At 38.9% G+C, this 22,455-nt stretch overlaps 1 protein-coding gene across 1 annotated transcript in view; it reads left to right on the top strand.

Annotated features, from left to right (window-relative positions):
• The window catches only part of SPTBN5 (spectrin beta, non-erythrocytic 5), a 91,347-nt gene that overhangs the window by 25,586 nt on the left and 43,306 nt on the right, over positions 1-22,455 (top strand). The window contains exons 24-33 of the mRNA XM_066322180.1: positions 812-1,012; positions 2,046-2,162; positions 2,745-2,908; positions 4,105-4,237; positions 5,034-5,179; positions 6,309-6,423; positions 8,335-8,445; positions 9,551-9,730; positions 13,601-13,804; positions 15,029-15,178. Coding sequence (XP_066178277.1) covers positions 812-1,012; positions 2,046-2,162; positions 2,745-2,908; positions 4,105-4,237; positions 5,034-5,179; positions 6,309-6,423; positions 8,335-8,445; positions 9,551-9,730; positions 13,601-13,804; positions 15,029-15,178 — 1,521 coding nt within the window. The remainder of the gene's footprint in view (positions 1-811; positions 1,013-2,045; positions 2,163-2,744; positions 2,909-4,104; positions 4,238-5,033; positions 5,180-6,308; positions 6,424-8,334; positions 8,446-9,550; positions 9,731-13,600; positions 13,805-15,028; positions 15,179-22,455) is intronic.

Raw genomic sequence — 22,455 nt, 5'->3', positions numbered from 1 at the left:
TGTAGTTTTATATTTATGGCATCATTATACATTCAGTCTTGAGGTTTATGCATTCTGGATTTTCTAGGAGAAAATATAACAGGCATTTAACTATTATCTTAAATCTCTATAGCTTTTAAAATTGTCTGAACAAGGTACAGTCACTGTATTTATAAGGAGAGGTTAAAAATTGATTTCTGAGGAATTTGATTCTTTGCAGCAGCTCCTCACAGCCAGAGGGGCACCTCAGCTGTCCTGCACCACAAGCAATGCTGAATTTTGCAGCGCCCTAATTGCAGGTTTCATGAGAATGGTTATGAGACCGGTGGGGTGAATTTGTGGAGCAGTAGTCCAATAGTTTTCAGGGTACTGATGACAATGGCTCTCTTTGCATCATCATCCAGCTCCATCATCTTGGATATTTTATTTTTCCATCACCAGCTCAACATTTTTTCTGATTCCCCCAGGTTTGTGCCTCATCCTGTGTTCTGCTCCATCTCTCAAACCTCTCTGGCTGCTGGACAGGGGAAGGGGGCAGGACATGGTAAAGAGAGGCTTTGGTGTAGAGAAGCTAAAAGGATGTGTGCCTCTTCCTTGCACACCTTTCCCTCCTCTCTCCATGGCAGTACCAAGAGCAGAGCATTATGTGAGTGGGGCTGGCACTGATGACCAAGGCTGTAGCTGTGGTAGAAATAAGACAGTCCTGGTATCCACCTGCTGTACTCTAACCACTGTAACCAGCTGCCAGTTTTGCTTAGGATTACTACACAGAATTTGCTTGTCCTCACATATCTTGCTTTATTCCTGTTTTTTTCTTTTATCTCATTCCCAGGAGCTGCAGGCAGAAGTGAATGCCCACAAACAGCAAGTCCAGAGGGTCCTGGATAAAGGAAAGACAATGATTGTAGGCCAGCACCCATCAGCTCAGAAAATAAGTGAGAAATGCCAGGAGCTTGTGACTGCCTGGCAGGGCTTGGAGAAGTCCTGTGATGAAAGAATGAAGCAGCTGCAGCACTCAGTTGGCTTCCAGGAGGTACAAATTAAAGCAAAGGGCTTACATAGTGGCTTCTTCAGACAAACAGGAGCACCAAAGGGTTAAAGTGAATTTTAAAAAAGCTTTGCTGGGACTGGTACTCTTCAGCTGCTTTAGGCCAGCCTCATGGGAATGGAGGTCTGGATTACATAGTTGAATGCAGCCCCCACTCTCAACCTGCTGTTTTGCAGGATTCCCTTGGATTCTATATCCATCCCATATGGCTGTGCACAGAACACACATTTCTCCTAGCAGTAGCTTCTTTCTCTGTGTCTTTACACAGTCTCGGGCTTTGACTTATTAATGTAAAGGGTTCTAAAGTGGCCCTTCATCCTGTAGAATTATGACATGCAAATCAGAAAAGAGAGGATTTGTTGTGCTATCCATTCTTCATCTGTTTCATGCAACAATTTTCCAGGCAATAAAATGATACTGAGGAACAGATAACATTCATTCACTCACAGAGCAAGATAGGGATTTTGGCTTTATTCCTTTCTATAGGCTTCTGGACCTTCATGCTTAGCCTGTTAAAAAAAAAAAAATTGTGTGCAAATATTTATATCGATAATCCAAATTTTCTGTGATCAAGTGGATCATGTAGGAGTGCAGTTACTCCGATAGCACATGCAGTTTTGTAGACATAAACAACATTTTCATGGAGTTCACAGGCCCAGCTGAAGTATGTTCCCTGGGCTATTTGATCATCTGGCCTTTATTTCCTCTGTATATGAAAACACTTGTCAGTACTGTAGATTTTATGAAGCCTGATTCTTATAGTGATTTGAACTTCTCAGGCAGAGGAAGGAGAAATATCCCACTGATATTATACACTTACTTATCCTGCATTGAAATCTTCCATCTGTGACCCCTTCACTATTTTATGATTTCACTGAGAACAGTGAATTAAATATTTAATAAAACATTACAGGAAGCCTTACAGTGCACCATCTATTTAGAATTTATTAGATTTTTTAAAAAAATGTCATTAATGTTTTGAAAGTTGAAGCTCATTTGTTTTCTCCTTAACTGATAGTTTTTAATGAATATGTCAGACCTGGAGGCTTGGATAGCAGAAAAATACCCACTTGTGACAAGCAAGGACTATGGTAAAGATGAAGATGGAACACTGAAACTCATCAAGAAACATAAGGTATTTCTCTGATTAATTTCTGTAGGCTAGCCTGATCTTTTGGTATCTCTGCAGTCATAAAATTGTTTGTCTCATTGGTAGTTGAGTGCCCAGCCATCTACAAGGTATTTTGCACTGATATATGTCTACATATGGATAGACTGATAGAAGAGATCAGTGCAGTTTACTAACCTGGTTGGTAAAATGCAGTTTGTAGAAAAGGAGGATGGTGAATATTCTCATATTCTTCTGAGGCCAAAACTGACTATCTGCTTTTCAGTTTCCACAGATGCATGCAGAAGCCTTGTAATTTTTTCCTAAAATCAAAAAGATACAGATGAAGTATTAATAAAGAGTACTTTTCTCTACCTGATATTCCATCAAGGAAATATAATTGTCTTTACTCATCTAATTTGTTTGAATTTCTGTACAAAAAAAATTTTTTTTAAAAATGTTGCTAGAAAATAACCTAAAATTGATCAAGTCTTGGAATGTCATGTCCTTCCCAGAAGTATTTCTCTTTCAATCACTACATCCTAGGCTGTTCACAAAGAGTGGCTATCTCAGACAACTGACTCTTAATTTACTGTTTTTCTTTGTCAGGCACTGGAGCATGAGATTGCCATTTACCAAGATATGTTGAAAGAACTGAATGAAAGTGTCCAAACTCTTCCTCTTGTGGGCTCCATCCAGTATATTGAGGTTGATGCACCAAAGGAACAGGTTCATTCAAGACTCCAGGAGTTACAGGAGCTAGCAGCAACAAGGTATAAACCAGAACTTCCCCTCGGATCCTAGATTAGATTCAAAGCCCAGTGAAAACAATAAAGGATATCTCCGGTTACTTCACTGGAATCTATATTCATTATATTACAAATAAGTTATTAATTATAATTATAATTTTATTAATTTTTAATTTTACCTTTATAATTCTGTAATTGAATTATATTATCTCCTCTTTTCACAATTATATTTAGGAAAATGCTTGTTTCTATATTAAATTTCTGTGCATTTACAAGCTTTTCATTTTACTAAATGAGACTTCTACAATTTATTCAAGGAGTTTTGCTACATATAAAGGATTTGATACCTACAAATTTCCTCTTTACCTTTAATCATCCCCCTGTAAAGTGACTTGAGATGTCAGATCCTGGCTTGCATTTGTGATATTTAGAATCTACCATCAATAGGAATAAATATTTTTAGAATGTTCCCTTAACGTTACTTGAAAATTACTTGATTTTTACAAGGGAGACAATAATGGACATGCTTATTTATATGCTCAGTGACCGTGCTAGTGTAGGAAGGTTTTTATTCTTGAATTAATAATTTACTTTTAATTTCACTTTCTTTCAGTTATTATTACAGCAAGATATATACAGCAGGACAGTTGGCTTGTACAAAGAGTTTTAACTCTTCTAGTTTGTTTTCAGAAGGGAAAAAAATGCCTGAACATCTTAGATTTTCCCCCCACAAAGCTTCACTCAGAAAAGGAAGAGGGTGCTGCAAGCAGAAAAACAAATAAATGAATCTGAATATTAGAATCATTAAACCTAAAGAAAATTCTGGTATTCTACCTTTCATTTTTAATCTTGTTTACAGTTACTTTTAGAAAGACAAATAAGGACAGATCTGGAAAATAATGAAGTGTATTCTTTGTCATGGAAAAAAAAAAACGCAGCAAAAGCAATAATGACAAACCCCAACCAAAATCAAAAACAGAGCAGAGAAAGAGCTCAGATAGGCACAGTGCTCTTCTGAGAAATTCAGCTGAGATGAGCATGACCTGGCTGACAGCTGTCATCCTACAATCATAATTTCCAAATCTGAGAAATAGTCAGCTCTTTTGTTACAGGGAAGGAGTCTTGATGGTGAGAAGTTTTGGAGATTCATTGGAAGAAATTTACTGGTTACCCTCCTCTTATATTATTAATTATATTATCTTGTCTCCTTCCTCCAACAGAGGGAAGAAGCTTGACCAAACTCTTGTCTTGCATGAGTTTCTACGAGAATATGAAGATCTGGAAGACTGGATCACTCAGCAGAAACAAACAGCCAGCTCTGAAGACTATGGAAGTGATTATGAACATGTTTTGGTGAGCTTTTTGAGTAACAGATAAAAAAATCAAATAAACAATATGTAGTGATACTGCAAACAGATACTAAGGTTGTCCTTGAAAACTTAAAAGACAGAATAAGAAATAATTATAAATAACTGGAAGATGGGAAGAGAAAAGGGTGAAGGGGATGGGAAGGATTGAAGAACAGGCAGCATTGCATCCTGTTACAATGAGGGCTGAGCTGTCTGAAATGTCAGCACCTTCAGAGTGCAAATCCTTTCTATTCATAATAAGTAGATATTTCAGTATGGTATCCATTTAAGATTTGTTCTGTTGTTTTTTTTCTTTTAATTGTGATTGCTGATATACAGACCTCTCTAGGTACACATCTTCACATGGCATAGAAATCAATCTAATGTCAACCTGTTACAAATCACTAGCCATTGAGAATCTTAATTTTTGTAATTTATTTCAAAATAGCTTTTGTCCTAAAAAACTGACTACATTATCCATTTACAGTACTGAATAGACATTTGCATTCATTAAGTAAAAACACATCATTTCATGACTGAAATTCACTGTACATAGAATGCTTGTTTCTGTCCTCAGTAAAAATGTTTCTGCCTCCCATCCACATCACAAACCTCATGTTTTGCTAAGAGTTTGAAGCTCCTCATGGTCTTTGAAGGTAAAATCCAGTTGTTCTCTGTAGTTTCTCCATCTCCAAGTGTTATCAGCTTATCATCTGTTTCTTGGCTGTGTTCTGATAGATGAGCAGGTATGTTTGGAAAAAGAGTACTCAAAAGGGTTTTTCTTGTTTTCCCTTCTAAAGCAACTTTGTGCCAAATATGACACGTTCCGACACCAGTTGGAGGCATCTGGGAAAAGAGTTGTGGCTTTCCAGCAGCTGGCAGACAACTTGCTGAACCAAGGGTATTCTGAGTCCTGGGAGATTCGGCAGATGCAGAAACAACTAAGGTAGGAGCCTTGTGTTAGGTCTAAAATGCTTTGTCCATTCCATTTGCTATTGAGGAGGAGGAATTAACAAGAAACTAGGAAAGGATAAGGCATGTCCTTATGCAATTCTCTAATCGCAAACTAAGTGTTTTACTCACTGATACAGACTTGCTTTCAGCCTAATTTAAAAATAAACGTCATCTACTTGCTGTTTTGCCTTCTTGTAAGTTGCTTTGGAGGTGCTTTACCAGGTCAACTTCCTCTGCATTTTGAAATATGACCACCAGCTGAAAGGCTCAGAGTTTAGATGCTTTTTATTGCTTCTTATTTTTGAGCTTGAATCCCATGACTCTTCTGCAGAATAACATTAAGATGCTCTGAGCTTCTTCTGGCATCAGTCCAAACTGGCCCAAACGAGAAGTGCGTCTGCAGACAGTTGTGATCACCACGATATAATACAGTTATTAAGCTATTAGAGAGTGTGAAATGCCACATGAGGAGTGGCTAGGGCCACTTGGTCTGTTCAGCCTGGAGGAGACTGAGGGGAGACCTCATTACAGTCTGCAACTTTCTTGTGAGGGGAAGAGGAGGAGCAGACATTGATCTCTTCTGTGTGATGAGCAGTGACAGGACCAAGCTGAATCTGGGGAGGTTTAAGTTGGATATTAGGAAAAGGGTTTTCACCCATAGGGTGGCTGGCCATTGCAGCAGGCTCCCCAGGGAAGCAGTCACATCACCCCGGCAGAGTTCAGAAGTGTTTGGACAAGGCTATCAGACAAATGGTGATTCTTGGGGTGTTCTGTGCAGGGCCAGGAGCTGGACTTCAATGATTCTTGTAGGTCTTTCCAACCCAGGATATTCTATGACTCCATGACTCAGTCCTCCAAGTACTGCATATAAAACCTGAAAAGTCAGTTGAGGGAGGCACTCTTAAATAGCACCATTTCTTGAAGTTCCTGGAGCAAACAGGGGGACAGATTAGGGTGAGAGAAATGCTGCCATTCAGAGAATCCCTCCAACAGAATTTAAAGGCAGGAATTAAAAACTAAGCAAGAACAGGGGGTTTTATCAGTCTTTCTTCTGTCCATTGGTCTCCTTTATTCCTAGTTTAAATGTTTTACATGGTTCTTTTCCCCATTCTACCTCGAAGGAACTCTTGGGAGGAACTGTTGGAAATGACCAGATTACGAGGTGAGCGGCTGAGAGATGCTGAGGCGATTCACAAATGTTACCAAGATCTGACAGATGCTCTGGCCCATATTGAGGTAAAAACAAATAGGAAAATCTCATATAATGCAAACTTTATTTCAGCTTTTTCTATTGAATATTCTTATGACTCAACATTCTTACTGCTGACTTCAAAAGAATTCTCAGTGAGAAACCAGTGTGATTACTTATACCATTAAAAAAATCTGGGTAATCCTTAGACATTTGACTGGTTACTTTATGAGAACCATTGATGAAACCAGGTGGAGCTGGAGTCACTGATCTGTGGGAAAAGCTGAGAAGATCAGGGCTTTAACTAAGGAGCCTCACAGTGCAATGCATACAGTGATGTTATTTGCAGTCATCAGGCCTAGGAAACTACTGCCTTACCATGGTGGTTATTTGTACAGCATTGTAGTTTTTTGTGTGCTGAAGAACTCTACTGTGAAAAAAGCATTTGTTTGGATTACAGCCTGGAAGGCTGTCAGGAAATTATGTGACCTGACATGAAAAGCTGAGCCAAAAATCTTTTCCTCTCATTCCAGTGCCCAGTACTGGCAATAATTTATAACAGTCCCAGCATGAAAACTACGGGGCAGAAGTCCCCCCCCCAAAAATCTTCAGCCTTCTGTTTTATCTGAGCATCCTGAAGAATTTCACAGAGAAACCACATCCTTTCTGTAATGAGAGGTGTGGTTTCCCTCATGCAAATGTTTACAGAAGGCAGTGATCCAAGGGGTTACACTGTTTGCAAGGCAACAGTGCTTTGTTTGATTACATGCGATGAATTTCCTACTTGTTTGTGCTGGCAGGGGCTGCCCTATTCAACCATGTTATTCCTGTTTTCTTCCCCTGTCATGAAGAGAAAATTAAACGGAATATTTCACCATTTACCAGCTGGGATTTTCAGAACCTGGTGCTTATTTAACTTCAATGATGAAGTGGTTAATGCTGAGACAGTGACAAGTAAAGGTTCAGAAACACTTCATAGACCAGCTGTTGGTTTATCCTCATGCTAAGTTTGGTCCAGGCAGCTACTACACCTTTCTTGCATTGCATCTTGTTAATAGCTTCACACCAGGGAGGGAGAGCAGTCATCTCCTCCATCCCTTCCTGTGTACCCTGGTCAGAAGCCTGTCAGGGAAAGCCTGTTCTCACAGGAACACAGTACTAGAAGATCTTGCTTAAGTCACAGGCTCCAGTGCCATCATAGTATAGGCAACTACAACATGCATCTCCTTTTATAGCACCTTACCAAGACGCATTGTTGGTATCCCAAACTAGCCTGTGATTCTGTTGCAGAAATGCAGTTCTTCAACGGTAAGAAATGTTCTGCTAATTTTCCCTAAATTGAACTGGAACAAATTTCTAATAATTTTACCGACAGTGCTGTCATCCAGCTGAAATGCCTTTTCTTTTTGCATGCATTTCCAGTGCATGTCTGGGTAACAACTAAATCCCTTCAGAACCTTTGCTGAATTAAAAAAAAATGTTTAAGTTTCTATTTATGTAGTGGTCTCTCTATTTCTCTCATCTTTACAGTAATCTTTCTTGTGCATCTATAACTAAAATCTTATTGAAAGTCGTTTCACAGGAAGACCACCTGTATCTCAACCACCTGTTACTTGTTAATGCTACTTTTAAGAATTCACTGTCACTGCAGTAGGTATTCAAGATTGATTCCCAACATAAAGCCTGTAAGATATTTTCTTGTATTGTCTGATCAAGGAAAGACATAAACCTTCATGCCTAACAGTCCATTTGAGAAATTTAGCCATTAAGATATTTAGAAGTGAGTTACAAGGAGAGATTTTTCTGGCTTCCTTTTAGATATCATAGTTGAGTAATTCAGAATGTCCTCAAATGTGTGGTGTGAGTTACAGTACCCAGTATTATTTAATGTAGGCTTGTAGTGAGTTTTGCTTGGAAGCAAGAAAAAGCCAAAGTTTTCTCTGATTTCCTTCTTCTAGGAGAAGTCCAAAAGCATTCCAGATGATGTTGCTAAGGACATGACAGGTGTGCAAACCCAGCTCCGGAACCATGTGGCCTTGGAGCATGAGCTCTCTGGGAATGAGCAGCAGGTAATGACAGTCATTTTTGGTCTTCAATGTGCAGCTAAAGTTCAAGTTTCCAAGAAAAGCATAAAAATAATTTGGTATGTGAACCAAATTATTACTGTCTCTCACAGAAAGCCTGGAAATCTCTATGGATTTTCCTTAGTTTTCTGCATTTTTTATATGTTCAAGGTCTCAAAAAGTAGGTAATTAAAGCTTTTTAAATAAGGCACATACTGTAATAACTACTGACTACATTGAAGTGATTCACAGGGATATTTTTGATCATGGTTTGAAATGTAGGACTATGCCAGGCTTTTTGATATGCTTATTGTCTTCTTCAAAGCATTCCAAGTGATTACAAGGAAAAATCCAGAATCAGTTTTACGCACAGAGAAAAATAAAATTGGTACAAAATGGACTGTGAGAAAAAAGGACAGGGCTCACAATACAAATACGTTAAAATTTTAGCTCATGAGGAGAGCTACCTTGTATATGGAAGATTCAATAGGCTTCAACAAACCCATAAAACTAGTATGAGTTTTCACTCCTTTGTTTGATACTTGTAATAGTATATACAGTAGTATAAACAGGGTAAAACACAGCATGAGTTATACTGAGGTTACTGAACTTATCCCAGTATTAGTTATCAGTGGTCTCAAATATTTTGGCCTTGGGGCAGTAACATTAGAATTGATCTTATCAGTTTCTCATTACTCTTAACTATAAAAATGCATGAGAGATGCATGAAGAGAAGGTAGTCACAGTTAAGCTATATGGTCAACAAGGAAAAAAAAAAGGAATGGTTGGCTATTACTTGCATTACAATAGCTAATATAATGCTACTTTCATTATTCATATAATAAACTGTATAGTAAAAACAGAAAACAAATTCTGCCTCCAAAAAATCCCTGTTGTGATGAGCCTTGGCAAACACTGGATGTCACTATTACTCCATAGAACAGACACTATAGAAGTTTTTGTTTAATATGAGAAAAGTTAAGCCAGAAAACGTTGCTTGAATTGTATTTTCATGTACAGAAAATATAGCCTTTTTCAGAACTTTTCTAATATAAGAAGGATCTCCATGATGCTCTCCTTCTTACCCTCTTCTTTCATCCCCTGTGGACAGCTGCAGGAGCTGATCCGCTCTGCAGACCATGTGCTGCCCCATTGCTCCAAGAAGCAGGTGGAAGACCTGAAGGCAAAGCAGCAGGCAATAGTGACCAACTGGAAGGCCCTGAAGTCCAAAGTGGAGCAGCGCAGAAGACTCCTGGAACAAGCCTATAAGCTTTATGAGTTTCAGGCACATGTAAGCACTTCTGCTCTTTGTCCCTCACTACTGAAGGGAAAGGTTGCCTGCAGTGGCTGTGAATCAGAGGTGCACTTCCAAACTGGAAAAGGCTGAAAGTGCTCTCAGTGTTATCAATCAAGCTTTTAGTGCTTGTAGATATTTTAAAAGGTGTTAGACAATAAGGATCTTTTTTATAGGATAAGGATTTTTTACCTTCTGTAAGACTAGCAGCTTCTATACAGAGGTGTAAGGAATAATTGTCAGCTGTCAGAAGAGGCCACTGCTTTGCTGGAGTAGCAGTAATCTTTTCAAAGACTTTGCAATTTCACTGAGTAAGAGTGGCAAAAAGAGGTGTTGATCTCCCATTTACAATGCACAGAAGTTTGTTCTCTCTCTCTCTCAGGGCATGAAATAACCCTTGGTTAACTTACCTCATGGAATGTATCGAGTACAACTCACTGTTTTTTGCACTAACCTCTCAAGCTGCTCAAACAAGTGACACGGATATATCAGCATATTATCATGATCAGCAATGCACAGTAGCTTTGTCTCCAAAGAGCTCAGCAGGTTGCTGATCTGTGATTTGCCATGGAATGTTTTGCAAATGTCAGTAGTCTCAGTGAAGGCACTTGAGCTACACCCCTGCAGATCACTAGATTAATGGTGCAAGCTCTGCAGGTGCTAAACCAGCAAGAGTATCCCTTTAGATCATGAAGGGAGTTGCTAATGTAGGTTTCAAGAATACATTTACACTTTTTTATTCTTGAACTGTTCCAAGTGTAACTATTTTGTCAATTTAAGATACTTCTGGTAGTTCACATTCTCCTTCCATTTTTAGTGGGAAGCAGAGAGTGTTCGGAGTATGTTCACCTGGAAAAAACTTGCTGCAAGTTTATGTTGTTGTGATCTGTGCAACAGCATGTAAATGTTCTCTTCTTTTTAACATGAGAGGTATCTGCATATTCAATTAATCCACTTTAAGTCTCTTATAAGTGTTTAAATCAGCATTATCTCTCATATTCTGTAAAAAGAAATATTATAGAGTTAGAGATAACCTATATTTATAGCAGTTTGGGCATTTTGAGGGTTTTCTTGGTTTGTTTTTTAACTGTTACAAGTTTCATTATCATGTGCAGAACTGTTGATGGGGAAAATTAGTGTGATTCGACTGGTGTAGGTGAAAAGTTGATTTGCCCACTGTCTTTCTAACGGTATCTAGGAGCAATAGGAAGAACAAGGCAAACTTTTAGAATGTATTCTTCTATCATATATTAGATTCTAGAAGTCTTCAGCCTGGAGGCATCTTCATCAGGAGGTGGATCTTGGTGGATTTGATCATTAAAATGTAGCCACTCAGAGTTCACTTCTTCATTGATTTACTTCATAGGTTACATCATAAATTTAGTTTTTGGCTTCAGATAGAAAATGTAAAATTGTCCCCATCCTGTGGGGACAACAATTTTCATTACTGGATTGATGTAAAACGCCTTTGGTTTGAATTTTGTCTGAAATGTGTGATGCATCCTGTGATCTGAATGACAAATCTATAGCTCATTTCTCACTCTGCCAGTGCGTCCTTTGATCTTCATGACTCTTAACATCATAAAACAAAATCACAAAGCCATGTGACCATATTCTCAGTGACTATGCCTCAGGCAACTCCCTGTCTCTTTGATGTCAGGCTGATGGCAAAAAGTATTCCAAATGCTCTCAGTTTTCACTTCCTTTTCTGACAATAATTCCTGGAGAAGTGGAGAGCTGGTTCTGCAATTAGGTATGCCTGTCTTCGGCCCAGATGGGACAAGGCAGGATCATGCAGCCATGGCTAATAACAGTAAGAATTTCAGAAACTCTAGAATAGGTTAGAGCAGCCTCGTTGCAGAATATCACCCAAACCACTGAATGCAAAGAGGCAACTTTGCTACCTTTCCTCTTTCAGCTGTGCCAAGAAGTGCACAAACTCAATGTTAGTCACAGCTGTTCAGTGTAGTTTTTTTATCATGTTGTTCATATGTGGTCCGCAGGGCTTTTTCATTACACAGTTATGCACAGATTGAGTGAAACAAAGAAACAAAAAAATCAGTTTCCATAAGCGATAATTCTGCACAATCATCTAGTGTATCTCTTACACCCCATAAAGATTTTAATGTGATTAAAAAGCAGAGCTGGGCCTAAGTGACAACATACAGCACAGCAGAGGGCTTCAAATCTTCCATGAAACTTAGTCAAGGAAGGTGAGTGCAGACACAGACTCAAAGTATTTCTGAATGATCTGAGGCTCTTATTCTGAAGTTTGTGCTAGGATCTGCACAATCAGAGTCAGGCTCTGATTAAGAGTTTCCTGCAGACTAATACCTACTCTATCCTTAAATATTGCTGGCAGTGGCAGGCCAGTAACCTCTTATTGGCTCTTGACTTGTTCCATTGCATTATATATCCTGAGGCTTATAGATTTTTTCCAAATGCTTAACTCAAAACCTCAGGGAGTTTTAGACATTTGTGCCAAGGGCAGTGTCCATGTCTACAGTGACATCCAGCTGTGTGAATTAATTAGTTCTACAAAAGGAAATTATGCCAACACATATGCAGTACCATGGGCTCCTTTAAAAGGACCACAGTCTTTTTAAAGACTCATTTAGTAGCTGTGTTCACTGGCTTTTAAAAAGCAGCATCTTGGCTTTAAAGCCTGAAGTCAGGACTCCAGATTAGCTAGTTTCAATTTTGTGGTGCTTTTCAGAATTTTTTTCCTGGCTGTCTTTACAAGGTTTTGATGATATGAACAAAAATGTATGGGTAAACTGGAGCAGCCAAGAATCTATTTCCATTACATAGTTTCCTTCAGTGAAAATGCCAGAAACTATTAAAAGAGAAAATTTTTAGTTTTCTGCAATAAAAAAGAACTTTTCTTCAGCACTTACTATAAATCATAGTATTTCAAAACACATTTTCTAAACCTGAAAGACTATTTACTACCTAAAAATTGAATCAACTAATCCAGACATAGTTAAACTATAATAAAATTTATTTATCACATATAATCCCTTGTATATCCCTCACAGTCCTGTTTTTACCAACTGACACGTAAGAGCAAAACTCCTACTGCAGATTCAAATGAAATGCCTCAAGTAAGTGAGTTTTGAAGGTATAGAATCAAATGGACATACAGAAAACAGCAAATTATTTTTACTTGCACAGTTTTCTTCCATCACAGTTAAAAAATAACCCTCAGGGATTCATTATAGCATTTGCATGCTCATAGTTGCTTCAGACATTCTAAGTTATTGCAACTATATTTATTGGTTGATCAGATTTTGAAAGCAAACTAGCAGGACATACTTCTTCTTCCCAATCTTAGTCCTATAGTTCCACAAACCAAGAGCTGAATCTGTATACCTGATATGCTTATGCAACTTCTTCTGACCTGTGCTTTACCCTTCTCCCACTTCTGTTAGAGTGCATTTGTTTTTCACCTGAAAATTTTCACTCTCATTTTAGAATATGTAGATAACCTAATTTTCAAACAGACTTGTATTAGCCAAAGCTTCCACAGAAATGTAGGATAATAGTGCTTTATCCCTTATGAAGGAATAACATCAGAAAATACTTTTTAAAAAATGGATTAAAGGGCAATAAATTATATGCTGTCACTGATGTGACAGGACAGTGTGATTATGATTATGGTACTACAAACCATGTAACACAGTATATAGGAATTCCTGCAGTTGGAATCCACCCTTATAAAATTCACAGAAGTACTGCAAGGACTAATGAAGTATTTTATTTTTCTATTATTTTATTACCTACAATTCACTTAGAGTTGAAGATTTTCCTGCCCGCTAACCTAAGCTTGAGCCCTAACCTCAATTTTCATATTTTCTTGGGTTCCAGGTGTGGGACTACTTCTTATGGACAGCAGAAATAATAAGGGAAATGAGAGCCAAGGAGTCTATTCGGGACATATCTACCAGCAGCCTGAGACTCACCCAGCATCAGCAGCTCCTGGCAGAGATTGAAGCACGAGAAGAGAAATATGATCATGTTGTACAGTTGGGACAGGCCCTCTTGCAAGATGAGGAAATGCCATCAAAAGAGGTAATTGAAACTCCTCTGAGTTCAGTCATATGTATTCAGCACTGGACCCCAATATAGCTATGATTCTATATGGTATCACACTGTGAGGTACAAAAACGTATACATTTACTTGTCGCCGCACATGACCCACATTTGCCTCAGTATGTTACCTACCTTGGGCACAAAAACATCTGCTCCATTTCTAACTTCAGCAGCAGACGTGTGAAGGCCTCTCCTGAAAGTCCCCTGTAGCAAAGCTGGAGTTTTTCAAGAAGTTCTGTGTTCTGAGCCATGGAATCAATTCTACCAACTTCCCAAACTGGGTTTTCACACAAATGCTACACTTCGTATTACAGTGGTGTCCTCACACCAGAACAGTCTGGAGAAAATCCTGCCAACCAAAGAATGAAAACACTCAAACATACAAGAGAGTTTAAAGATTGATTGAAGCATTTCCTGTAGAAAAGAATTACACTAGTAAAATATACTCCCTGGAAACGAAAGATTTAAATCAAAATGTCAGTTTACTCAAGACAAATATCTTCTAAGATTCTCACAGGATTTCTTTCTTTTCCAATACCTACCAGTTCATTTCTGCCCTGATAATTCATTAACATGTCTCTTGAATACCTTAAGAAAAATGCAGAGTTTGTGCAAGTTACTCTCCCATCTATCAAGCTATTTCCTGAAAATTTGCTGCATATAGCACTGTATGACTATGGTAACTAGAAATCTTGCTGACTGTAAAGTCCTTTGCCTGTAGAAAAATCATTCAGGGCAGGCCTGTGGATATACAATATTTGAAAGCTGAAATTATATGAAATCTAACCTTGTGGCATGAATTCACTGACTAGAAGAATATGCTGTGTTGATAATTTATATTTTAGTATCTGTCACATAAAAATTTGAAGCACTATAATAGCACTCTTAATGCCTAAAGATAATGAAGAATTAGGATCTGATTCTAGAAGTCACACTTGAGAAAGAGTTACCTTTCTTTTCTCTTGGTTTGGATTGTTGTATATGCTATGAGAAGCACTTCTCCATCACAGAAATGAGGCACCTCTGATATCTCTCTGCCCAAATAGTAGGGCTAGAACTTGTTCTACTTTTTTTCTGTTTAATAATTTTGCTGCAATTTTAAAGGGATTATCCGCCACTCCACCTAATCCTTTCTTTTCTCAGTTTGCCCAGATCATGGGATATAATGACTAACACAAGTTTTTAATTGGAAATTTTGTTCAGATTCAGCAGAAGCTACAGGCTTTGTTGGAAGAGAAGAAAAATGTATACAATGCATGGAAACAGAAGAAGGAATGGCTGGAGAAAATACACCAAGAACAAATGTTCTACAAGGATTGGGATCATCTTGACATGCTCCTGAACTCACAGGAGGTGAGCAAATTATAAGCTTGAAATAAGCAGTTAAAACTCTTCAAGCATGTAAACTCCTTCAAACTAACAAGGGCACTACTGTTTAACTATAGCTTGAAATCCCTGTGCCTGTGTACAGACAAGACAGTCTCTTTTATTGGTATTGTTTGCATTGCGGTATCACTTGGAGACTGTAGCAATGAGCAAGAAGCTCTCTTTTCTTATGGGGCTTAGGTGTTGGACAGAAATAAATAGACAATCCTTACCTGAAAGATAATTCACTGCAAATATACATAAGAGGGGACATACGAGCATCACAACAGAAGAGGGAGACAAGAGTCCAATATTAGTCCACTTTACAAACAGATCTCAGCATGCCAACTGCTTAATCACTGACTAATTTTGTAGGATTCAAAGAGAAAGGAAATTGTAAAGAGGGTTTGAAGGGAGTTTACTTTGTAGGTGTTGCTGAAATTCTCACCTCAGGCTGGGAGTTATGCTGGAAAAATTCAACTAGTGGAAAATGGAAATTGGCAATGTGAGTTTTAATACAGGAAAGTGTATTGACTTCTCAGTTCTGCAAAGGCATTGATATGAGTGTGTAGAACAGCAATGAAAGAATTTGTAAGGAGTATTAACTTCTGTTAGATGCAGTTTTGGAAAACAAACTATTGAAAAAGACTCTCTCATGAAAAAAGAAGGCAAATATAATCAATGCAAGGAGACAGAAGGATGTTTTTATTATCAGAATTTTGCAGCTCTTGAAATAGATTTTTTTTTCACCATTATTGAATTATGTTTTGTCTTTCTTGCACTTTCTTTGATTCATGTAACTATTTTAAAAGGTTCCAATTCAAGGCCTGGTATTTGCTATTACAAGACAGAGTGCAGTCACTCTGCAAATTCATGAATTGATAGATTGCTGCAGTTGTGCTGGGACTTGGCATGCAAAACACATCAATGGGTTGCAGGTTGCCAAACTGAAGGATTGATGCAACACTGGAGGAGGTTGCACCTCTGAGTCATTTTTCATTAAGGAAAAATAATTCTTAATTCTCCAAAAACCACTGACAGCAAAATATAATGGCTCTCATTTCGCACTGAACTCTGTTTTCCACCAGCCCTTTGCCACTGGCACTAAATCCTTTTGGAAACTGACACTGAGCAGTGCCATATTGTGATGCTTAACCCTTTGTGGCACATGGGCCTGGAGCTTTGTGCTACTGCTTCCTTGAAGGAAATGCATGTCTGCATAATTCCTTATAATTGGTTCTTTTGGTAAGTGTGACCTGCATTCTGGAGTTTGTGACATGAAGCAGAGAGTTTCAGGTTTTTAGAGTAAAGTATGACATAGTTCTGCCCACTATTTGTTGCTTATATAGCAAGTTACATGACTTGCATTATATCTATCTCAGTTCCCTGCCAAGCAGTGGTACATCACTGTTAAGCTCCTGCATAGGAGCTTATCAGGGAAAATTTAAATTCTACAAAAGTTTGGCCACTGTATTTTTTCTCTTTTCATCAAATTGATATCAGCCAACACAGAGAGGCACTATCACTACAGCATCTGCTTTGCTATATGTAATGCAGGGGTAAATGTGTAGGAAGCTACTGTGGGTAGGTGATTTTTTCGTCCCTCAGTTGCGAGTCCCAGTTACAAAATTATTCATACATGAAAGGGTAATGCACCTGGCATTTCTGGTATGGCACCAGCACTCTCTCTACAGGTAAATGGCACTTAATACTACTTCTTTGTTCAGATAAATTTGCCATTGCCATGGGCTGTAATGTAGACTGCCACAAAAGGGGTGAGTGTTCATCAGAGGGGGGGTAAATTCTCCTGGTGGGATCAGAAACCCCAAGTTTCTTCAGCCAGAGCAAAGCCTGAGAATGAGGACTGTGACCTACAGGACCACGAAGTGCAGTTCTGTTATCAGAATCTTTTCCCCACAATATCCTCTCTATGAAATTCCAAGGAGTCTGGTGCTCAGTTTTCCTCACTCACATTAAGCATCCAGAAGGTGGAACAGTGAAGTGTGGATACTTGGCTGCCCCTTCCAACAGCTCTTCACACAGACCACACTTTTCAGTCAAGCTGTCTTTTGCAGCTGCCACTACCTGCCATGTAGATCAAAATAAAAAATTTGACAGTGGAGTGATGTTCCTTAGTCACTACTTGGATTTCACTTTCCTGCAGTTGAAGAACTCTTGGAAGAGAAATCTATTCCTTTTGGATTGAACTGTTACTACTATATAGAGTTTAAATGTGGGTGCATAGCGATACAGACAAGCAGGATGATAGGAAACCAGTTTTTTCAAACATGTTTTTTTAAAAAAAAAACTCAGCCAGGGCGTCAGCTGAAGACTCTCAAACCATTTTCCCAATGGGAATTTCATCATTTGCTGCTTTCAGAAAGGACAAAAGAAAACACATATTCAAGAAGGATTCCTATCAGGCAAACAAATAGGAGCAATCTCTCCACCCTTTGTGTTTCAGTTTCTTCTCACTTTTCCATTTGAGTCAAGGCTCAGTTATGTGTATTTCATTTCTTATGTCTGCAAAATGTCTGTGTAAGGAAGCGGGTCATCACTTTTCAGTCCTGTTTTGCCAGTACTTCATATGCCATAGACCAGAAGCAAGAAACAGGGAAAGGAAGAAGGTAACAGAGGAGTATTTTAAACTAAGGACTACTACTGAGAATTGCTCTTTCATTTGCTGTCTGTGCCACTGTGGACAGGTTTGGCTTTAAGCCAGCACCTTCTATTACATCCAAGTTACTTAAGCCTTCAAAGGATTTCTGTAGAATATCATCTACCATTGTTCTGTGCTAAAGAAAATAGAGCACATGTGGAGAAAATTAGGCAAATACCTATCTTTTAAATTTATTTTATGAATTCAGTTGTGCCATCAGATGGAACTTCTGTGGGGTTCTCTTGTAAGAGCTGCAAACTGAGATCTCGTCATGCAGAATGCCGACAATTAACAGCTGAAAAAGGGAAAGAAGGAAAAAATCATTTTTGATTTGAGCAGAAGCTGTGTCCAATACTCTCTACTCTGTTCTGATCTTTTCACAGCAGCAGATCCATTCCTCAGGTTAGCTGCTTTTCTTTTTTCCACAGATGAAATAACAGCGAGTTTGCAGGCTGTCTCTGGCAGGCACTTTTGGCTCCCTCCTACTCTGTCTGCAGTCTCACTGTCAGAACACTCAGGGAGCAGAGCCGTATGCTCCGTAATTTATCTTCCAGCCCATCCCACACTCATATCACTTTGCAGACATGACAAGAGGTGGTAGCAGTTTTAGAAGAGCTGAGATTTTTTTATTTTGAATGTGAATTTTTTTTGTTCATACTTTTCTTCCTGGAGAATGTTTATTCATCCCTCATTCCTTTGCTTCAGAGGAAGAATGGAAATTTCTGGTGCCAAAGGAAAAAGGATTAGGGTTTGATTTTAAGCTCGGGGGAAAGGCAAGCTTCTGTGGCTTTGAATTTTGCATCATTTAGGACTAAGCTTCAGAATGTCATACAGGGACCATCATTGCAAACCTTCATCTGCAACCTACGTCTCCACTGTGGAAGTGCTGCTTTCTTCCTGTAGAACAACCCCACCTCCTCCTTTTGAATCTGCTGTGCAGGACAGGCCTTTTCAAAAGACATCAGTGCCAGCTTGGCATCCTCCCACTGGTCAATCAGCTGCCGAGCTTGCTCCAGGGAATGCCATCTCACCACCCAGCAGTGTGTCTTACTGTTCAAGGCTAGACGTCATCCTGGCGCACACAGACCAGAGGAAAGGTTTTGGGAGCACTAGCCACTGCATCAGTCCTTCTGATGAGACATCCACGTGTTCTGGTGCTTGCAAGGATCCTTGGGACCATGGAGATGAGAGGTCTGGCACTCAGTCAACATCTGCATCTTACAAGCAATATTCAAAAAGAGAAAAAAGTGTTCATGATACTTCCCCTGGAAAAAGTGATCCCTTGAAGCTTGCTCTATCTTTGCCCTCAGATGTTTTTTCCTGCAAAGCTCCATCAAGCTGGACATCACGCCTAAACATTGATCTGTCTGCTATTCCAGCTGCTTCTCTGCTCCGCAGCAAAAATCTGCATGCATCCCTGGAACCTTGTGATTCACTGCCACACCAAGGCTGTACCCAGTGCAATGTCCAAATGTCAGACCTCCACACTCCAGTGAAGCTTTACATTTCAACATGCAGCTTGATGATAAAGCCTTTTAGAGCAAGTTCCCATGGAAGCAGTCATGCTCATTCAAGTCTGCTCATGCCACAATTAGAGAAGGTGCCTGAAACTCCGTCTGGTCTTCCAACACAATCCCAGAAGCCAAAACAAGGTTTCACTTCAGGTGGGTCACCAGCCCTTCAAATCACAAGATTTCATGTGGCTTCCTGCAAGTATCCTGGCCTTCCCCAGCAGACTTTATCCAGAGATATATGGCTGTCTCCAGCTGTGGTGACTGGAAGAGAAAATTCAACTAGTGGGAATGAAATCATGAGCAAGGATTTAAGTCCAGAGCTGATTGTATTTCAGAATTACACCTCATCTAGGCCAGAGTTTAGAAAGACTCCATGTGATGGTCTAACACCTGTTCATCACAAGGTTTCCAAAATCACCTTGATACTTGCCACTCCATGGACTGCTATGCCTATCCAGGTGGTAAGAGAATTTAGAAGAAGCCCAAATCCAACAGTCTTTATCAAAGCATTTGATTCAGATAGAGCTGTTTCATCCTTTCACCCTGTGGAGACTGGGGCTGGCCTCTCTCTGTCAGTGAACCCTGTTAGCTGCTCAGGATTGCTTTCTAGACATTGGACAAGATCTGGTTTGAGGCTTTCCCAGGAAACATGCACTGTAAAAAGTGTATGCCCTGACAACCTTGCGACAAACATACCAGCTCACAGCACAGCTTCAACTCACAGAGACACAGAGCATCCAGGGTGTCCATCTATCGCCGTCAACATTGCATCCTTTGGATCTGGGAGGAGAGTGGTGAAGATTTGCATTCCATTCTAGGAACATCTGCAAACAGGAGATCTAGGTTGTGTTCAACCAAACCATATGGATTTCTTTTTGTGTGCATCCTGCCATGGTCTAGCTTCCTAGAGATGACTTGCAAGACAATGAGAAACCTGCTTGTGTTCTGCTGTCACCAAGGCTGCAGCTACAGCTTGATCCATTCCCAGTGAAGACAAGGACTCTGCTCTAACCGAGCACTTAACAGGAGTTTCATTTTAACCATCAGAGTGCTGTTGGTAACACAGCACACAACTGCTTACATACTTTCGTGGCTGGGCCATAGTGCTCAGCACTTTGAAGATTCAAGAATTCAGAGCCAAGAGCTTCTTCTCTGTTAGGTTGGACTTGATGAAAGTTGGACTTGATGATCCCAAAGCTCTTTTCCAACCTAGGCAATTTTGTTATTCTGTAGTCAGTCTGGCAGCTAGAAAAAACCCTCACTGTAGTTTTTCTTAGTTCTTTTCTGTTTCAATGTTTTCATTTCCTTACTTGTCAAATTATGCTATATTTCTAAATGGTTAATTCCTGGGTTTGTAACTTTAAAAGTAAGGCTTGCTTTCAAAAGCCGAAGTATTTAAGTATGTAGGAAGAAATCACTTTTTCCTCCCTCTTAGAAAAGGAGAGGTACCGCCCTTTCCTGAGGGAAACAAAGGGAATTTAATGTGCACTGCACATCAAATTTGGATATTCCAGCAAAGTTCCTAGCAGTGAAACTATGGGGAATTTTAGAGGAATTTTTTCAGACAATGTTTCATAAGTAAATACATAAATGATGATGTATTGGTGTAAGATTCTGGTCTAACACCTAATGCTTACAGGATAAAGATCAATACTGCGAATTTTGAAGAAGGAGAAAATAGGTGTGAGGAGGCAACCATGGCAGTTATCAGAAAAACACCAGTTTTATCTCTGTGGCTTTTTCCAATGTATATGTCCAATAACAGATAAGTATATTCTTATGCCAAGGAGACAGCAGACAGTGGGGGAGGGAAGGAAATTTTAAACACATTCAACATTAGAATTTTGCATATAGTGAATGTGAGGTGGTGAGGATAGATGCCAATAGGACAGAGATGTCTGTGAGATAGAAAAAATATATGCTTTCTTTTTATAAACAACTTTAGTGTGTTTTATTCCTCTTGTGGTTATAAAAGTTTCAATTTCACTGAAATGAAGTGTAGTAGAACATTTTTGTGAACCTTATACAGTCACGGTATCAAGACCATTTACTTACTTTGCTAAAGCAAATTTCAGATTATTTTCATTATTGTTTCTAGTATTTACTTTTATCACAATTAAGTCAAATCAAACCTCATTCTTCTCTGTCTTGGCAGATGGTTTGGGCTTGCTTATATGCTTTAAGTCAAGGTTTTTAAAACTGAAAATGATTCAGACTTTTAGTACATGGTTAAAAGAGAAAGATTTTCTGTGGCATTCCTCCAATCTCAGCAGCAAGCCCATGGCAGGCAGTGACGGGCAAAATCTGTGGAGCTTGTTATACTGTGAAGAGCAAAAGCAGACAAAGGAGGTGGATTTGCACAAATACCTAAAATATATTTTATTCTAGAGAAATAAAAACTGCTCTTCTTGGAATACAAATTTCTTTTGGGGCTGTGTCATTTTCTAGTGCATGTAAATGTGAAGCTGTGGCATTGAGAGAACATAGCTATCCTAATGACTGAAATGTTTCATTCAGTATTTCTCCAAAAGCTAGAGCTGGCAGATGCTGTCACATAACTGTGTAAATACTATTGGTTTATTTTAAATTATTTTTTTTAAATTGGACTTTGCTTTTAATTCTGCATTAACTTGTATGAAAGAAGTCTTTCTGGCAGCAACTATGCAATTAACTCAGAAATAAGGAAAAACTCCAGTTCAGTAGGATTAAAACTCTGTTTGAAATTTTATTCCAGAAAATCTCAGAAATCTCAAAAACCATTTTGTGGTTTTAAGCATCTTTGGAAGTCTTCACTTGAAAAATAATTTGTTTTATAACGTGTGGCCAAGTCTTTCATGCTTTTTGTGACTGAATGTTAAATTCCCAACAATGGGCCATGATTCCTAATAGAAACAAAATTGAAAGAAAGTTTATACCTGATCTACTCTGTGGGAGACCCCAGCAGGTTAGCTGAGGAGAACTGTGCAGTGTTTTGTATTTGAAATCAATGTGTCTCGTTCAGAGCAGGAGTTAGGAGATCTGTCTAAAAGTACGCCAAAAAGGGAGATAATTGGCGACAGGCCAGTGTTGTGGCATGGGAGCCAATATTTATT

Source organism: Sylvia atricapilla, chromosome 6 (genome assembly GCF_009819655.1).
Source record: "Sylvia atricapilla isolate bSylAtr1 chromosome 6, bSylAtr1.pri, whole genome shotgun sequence".
In the NCBI taxonomy this organism is placed as follows: domain Eukaryota; kingdom Metazoa; phylum Chordata; class Aves; order Passeriformes; family Sylviidae; genus Sylvia; species Sylvia atricapilla.
This window is presented reverse-complemented; position numbering and strand designations above follow the sequence as displayed.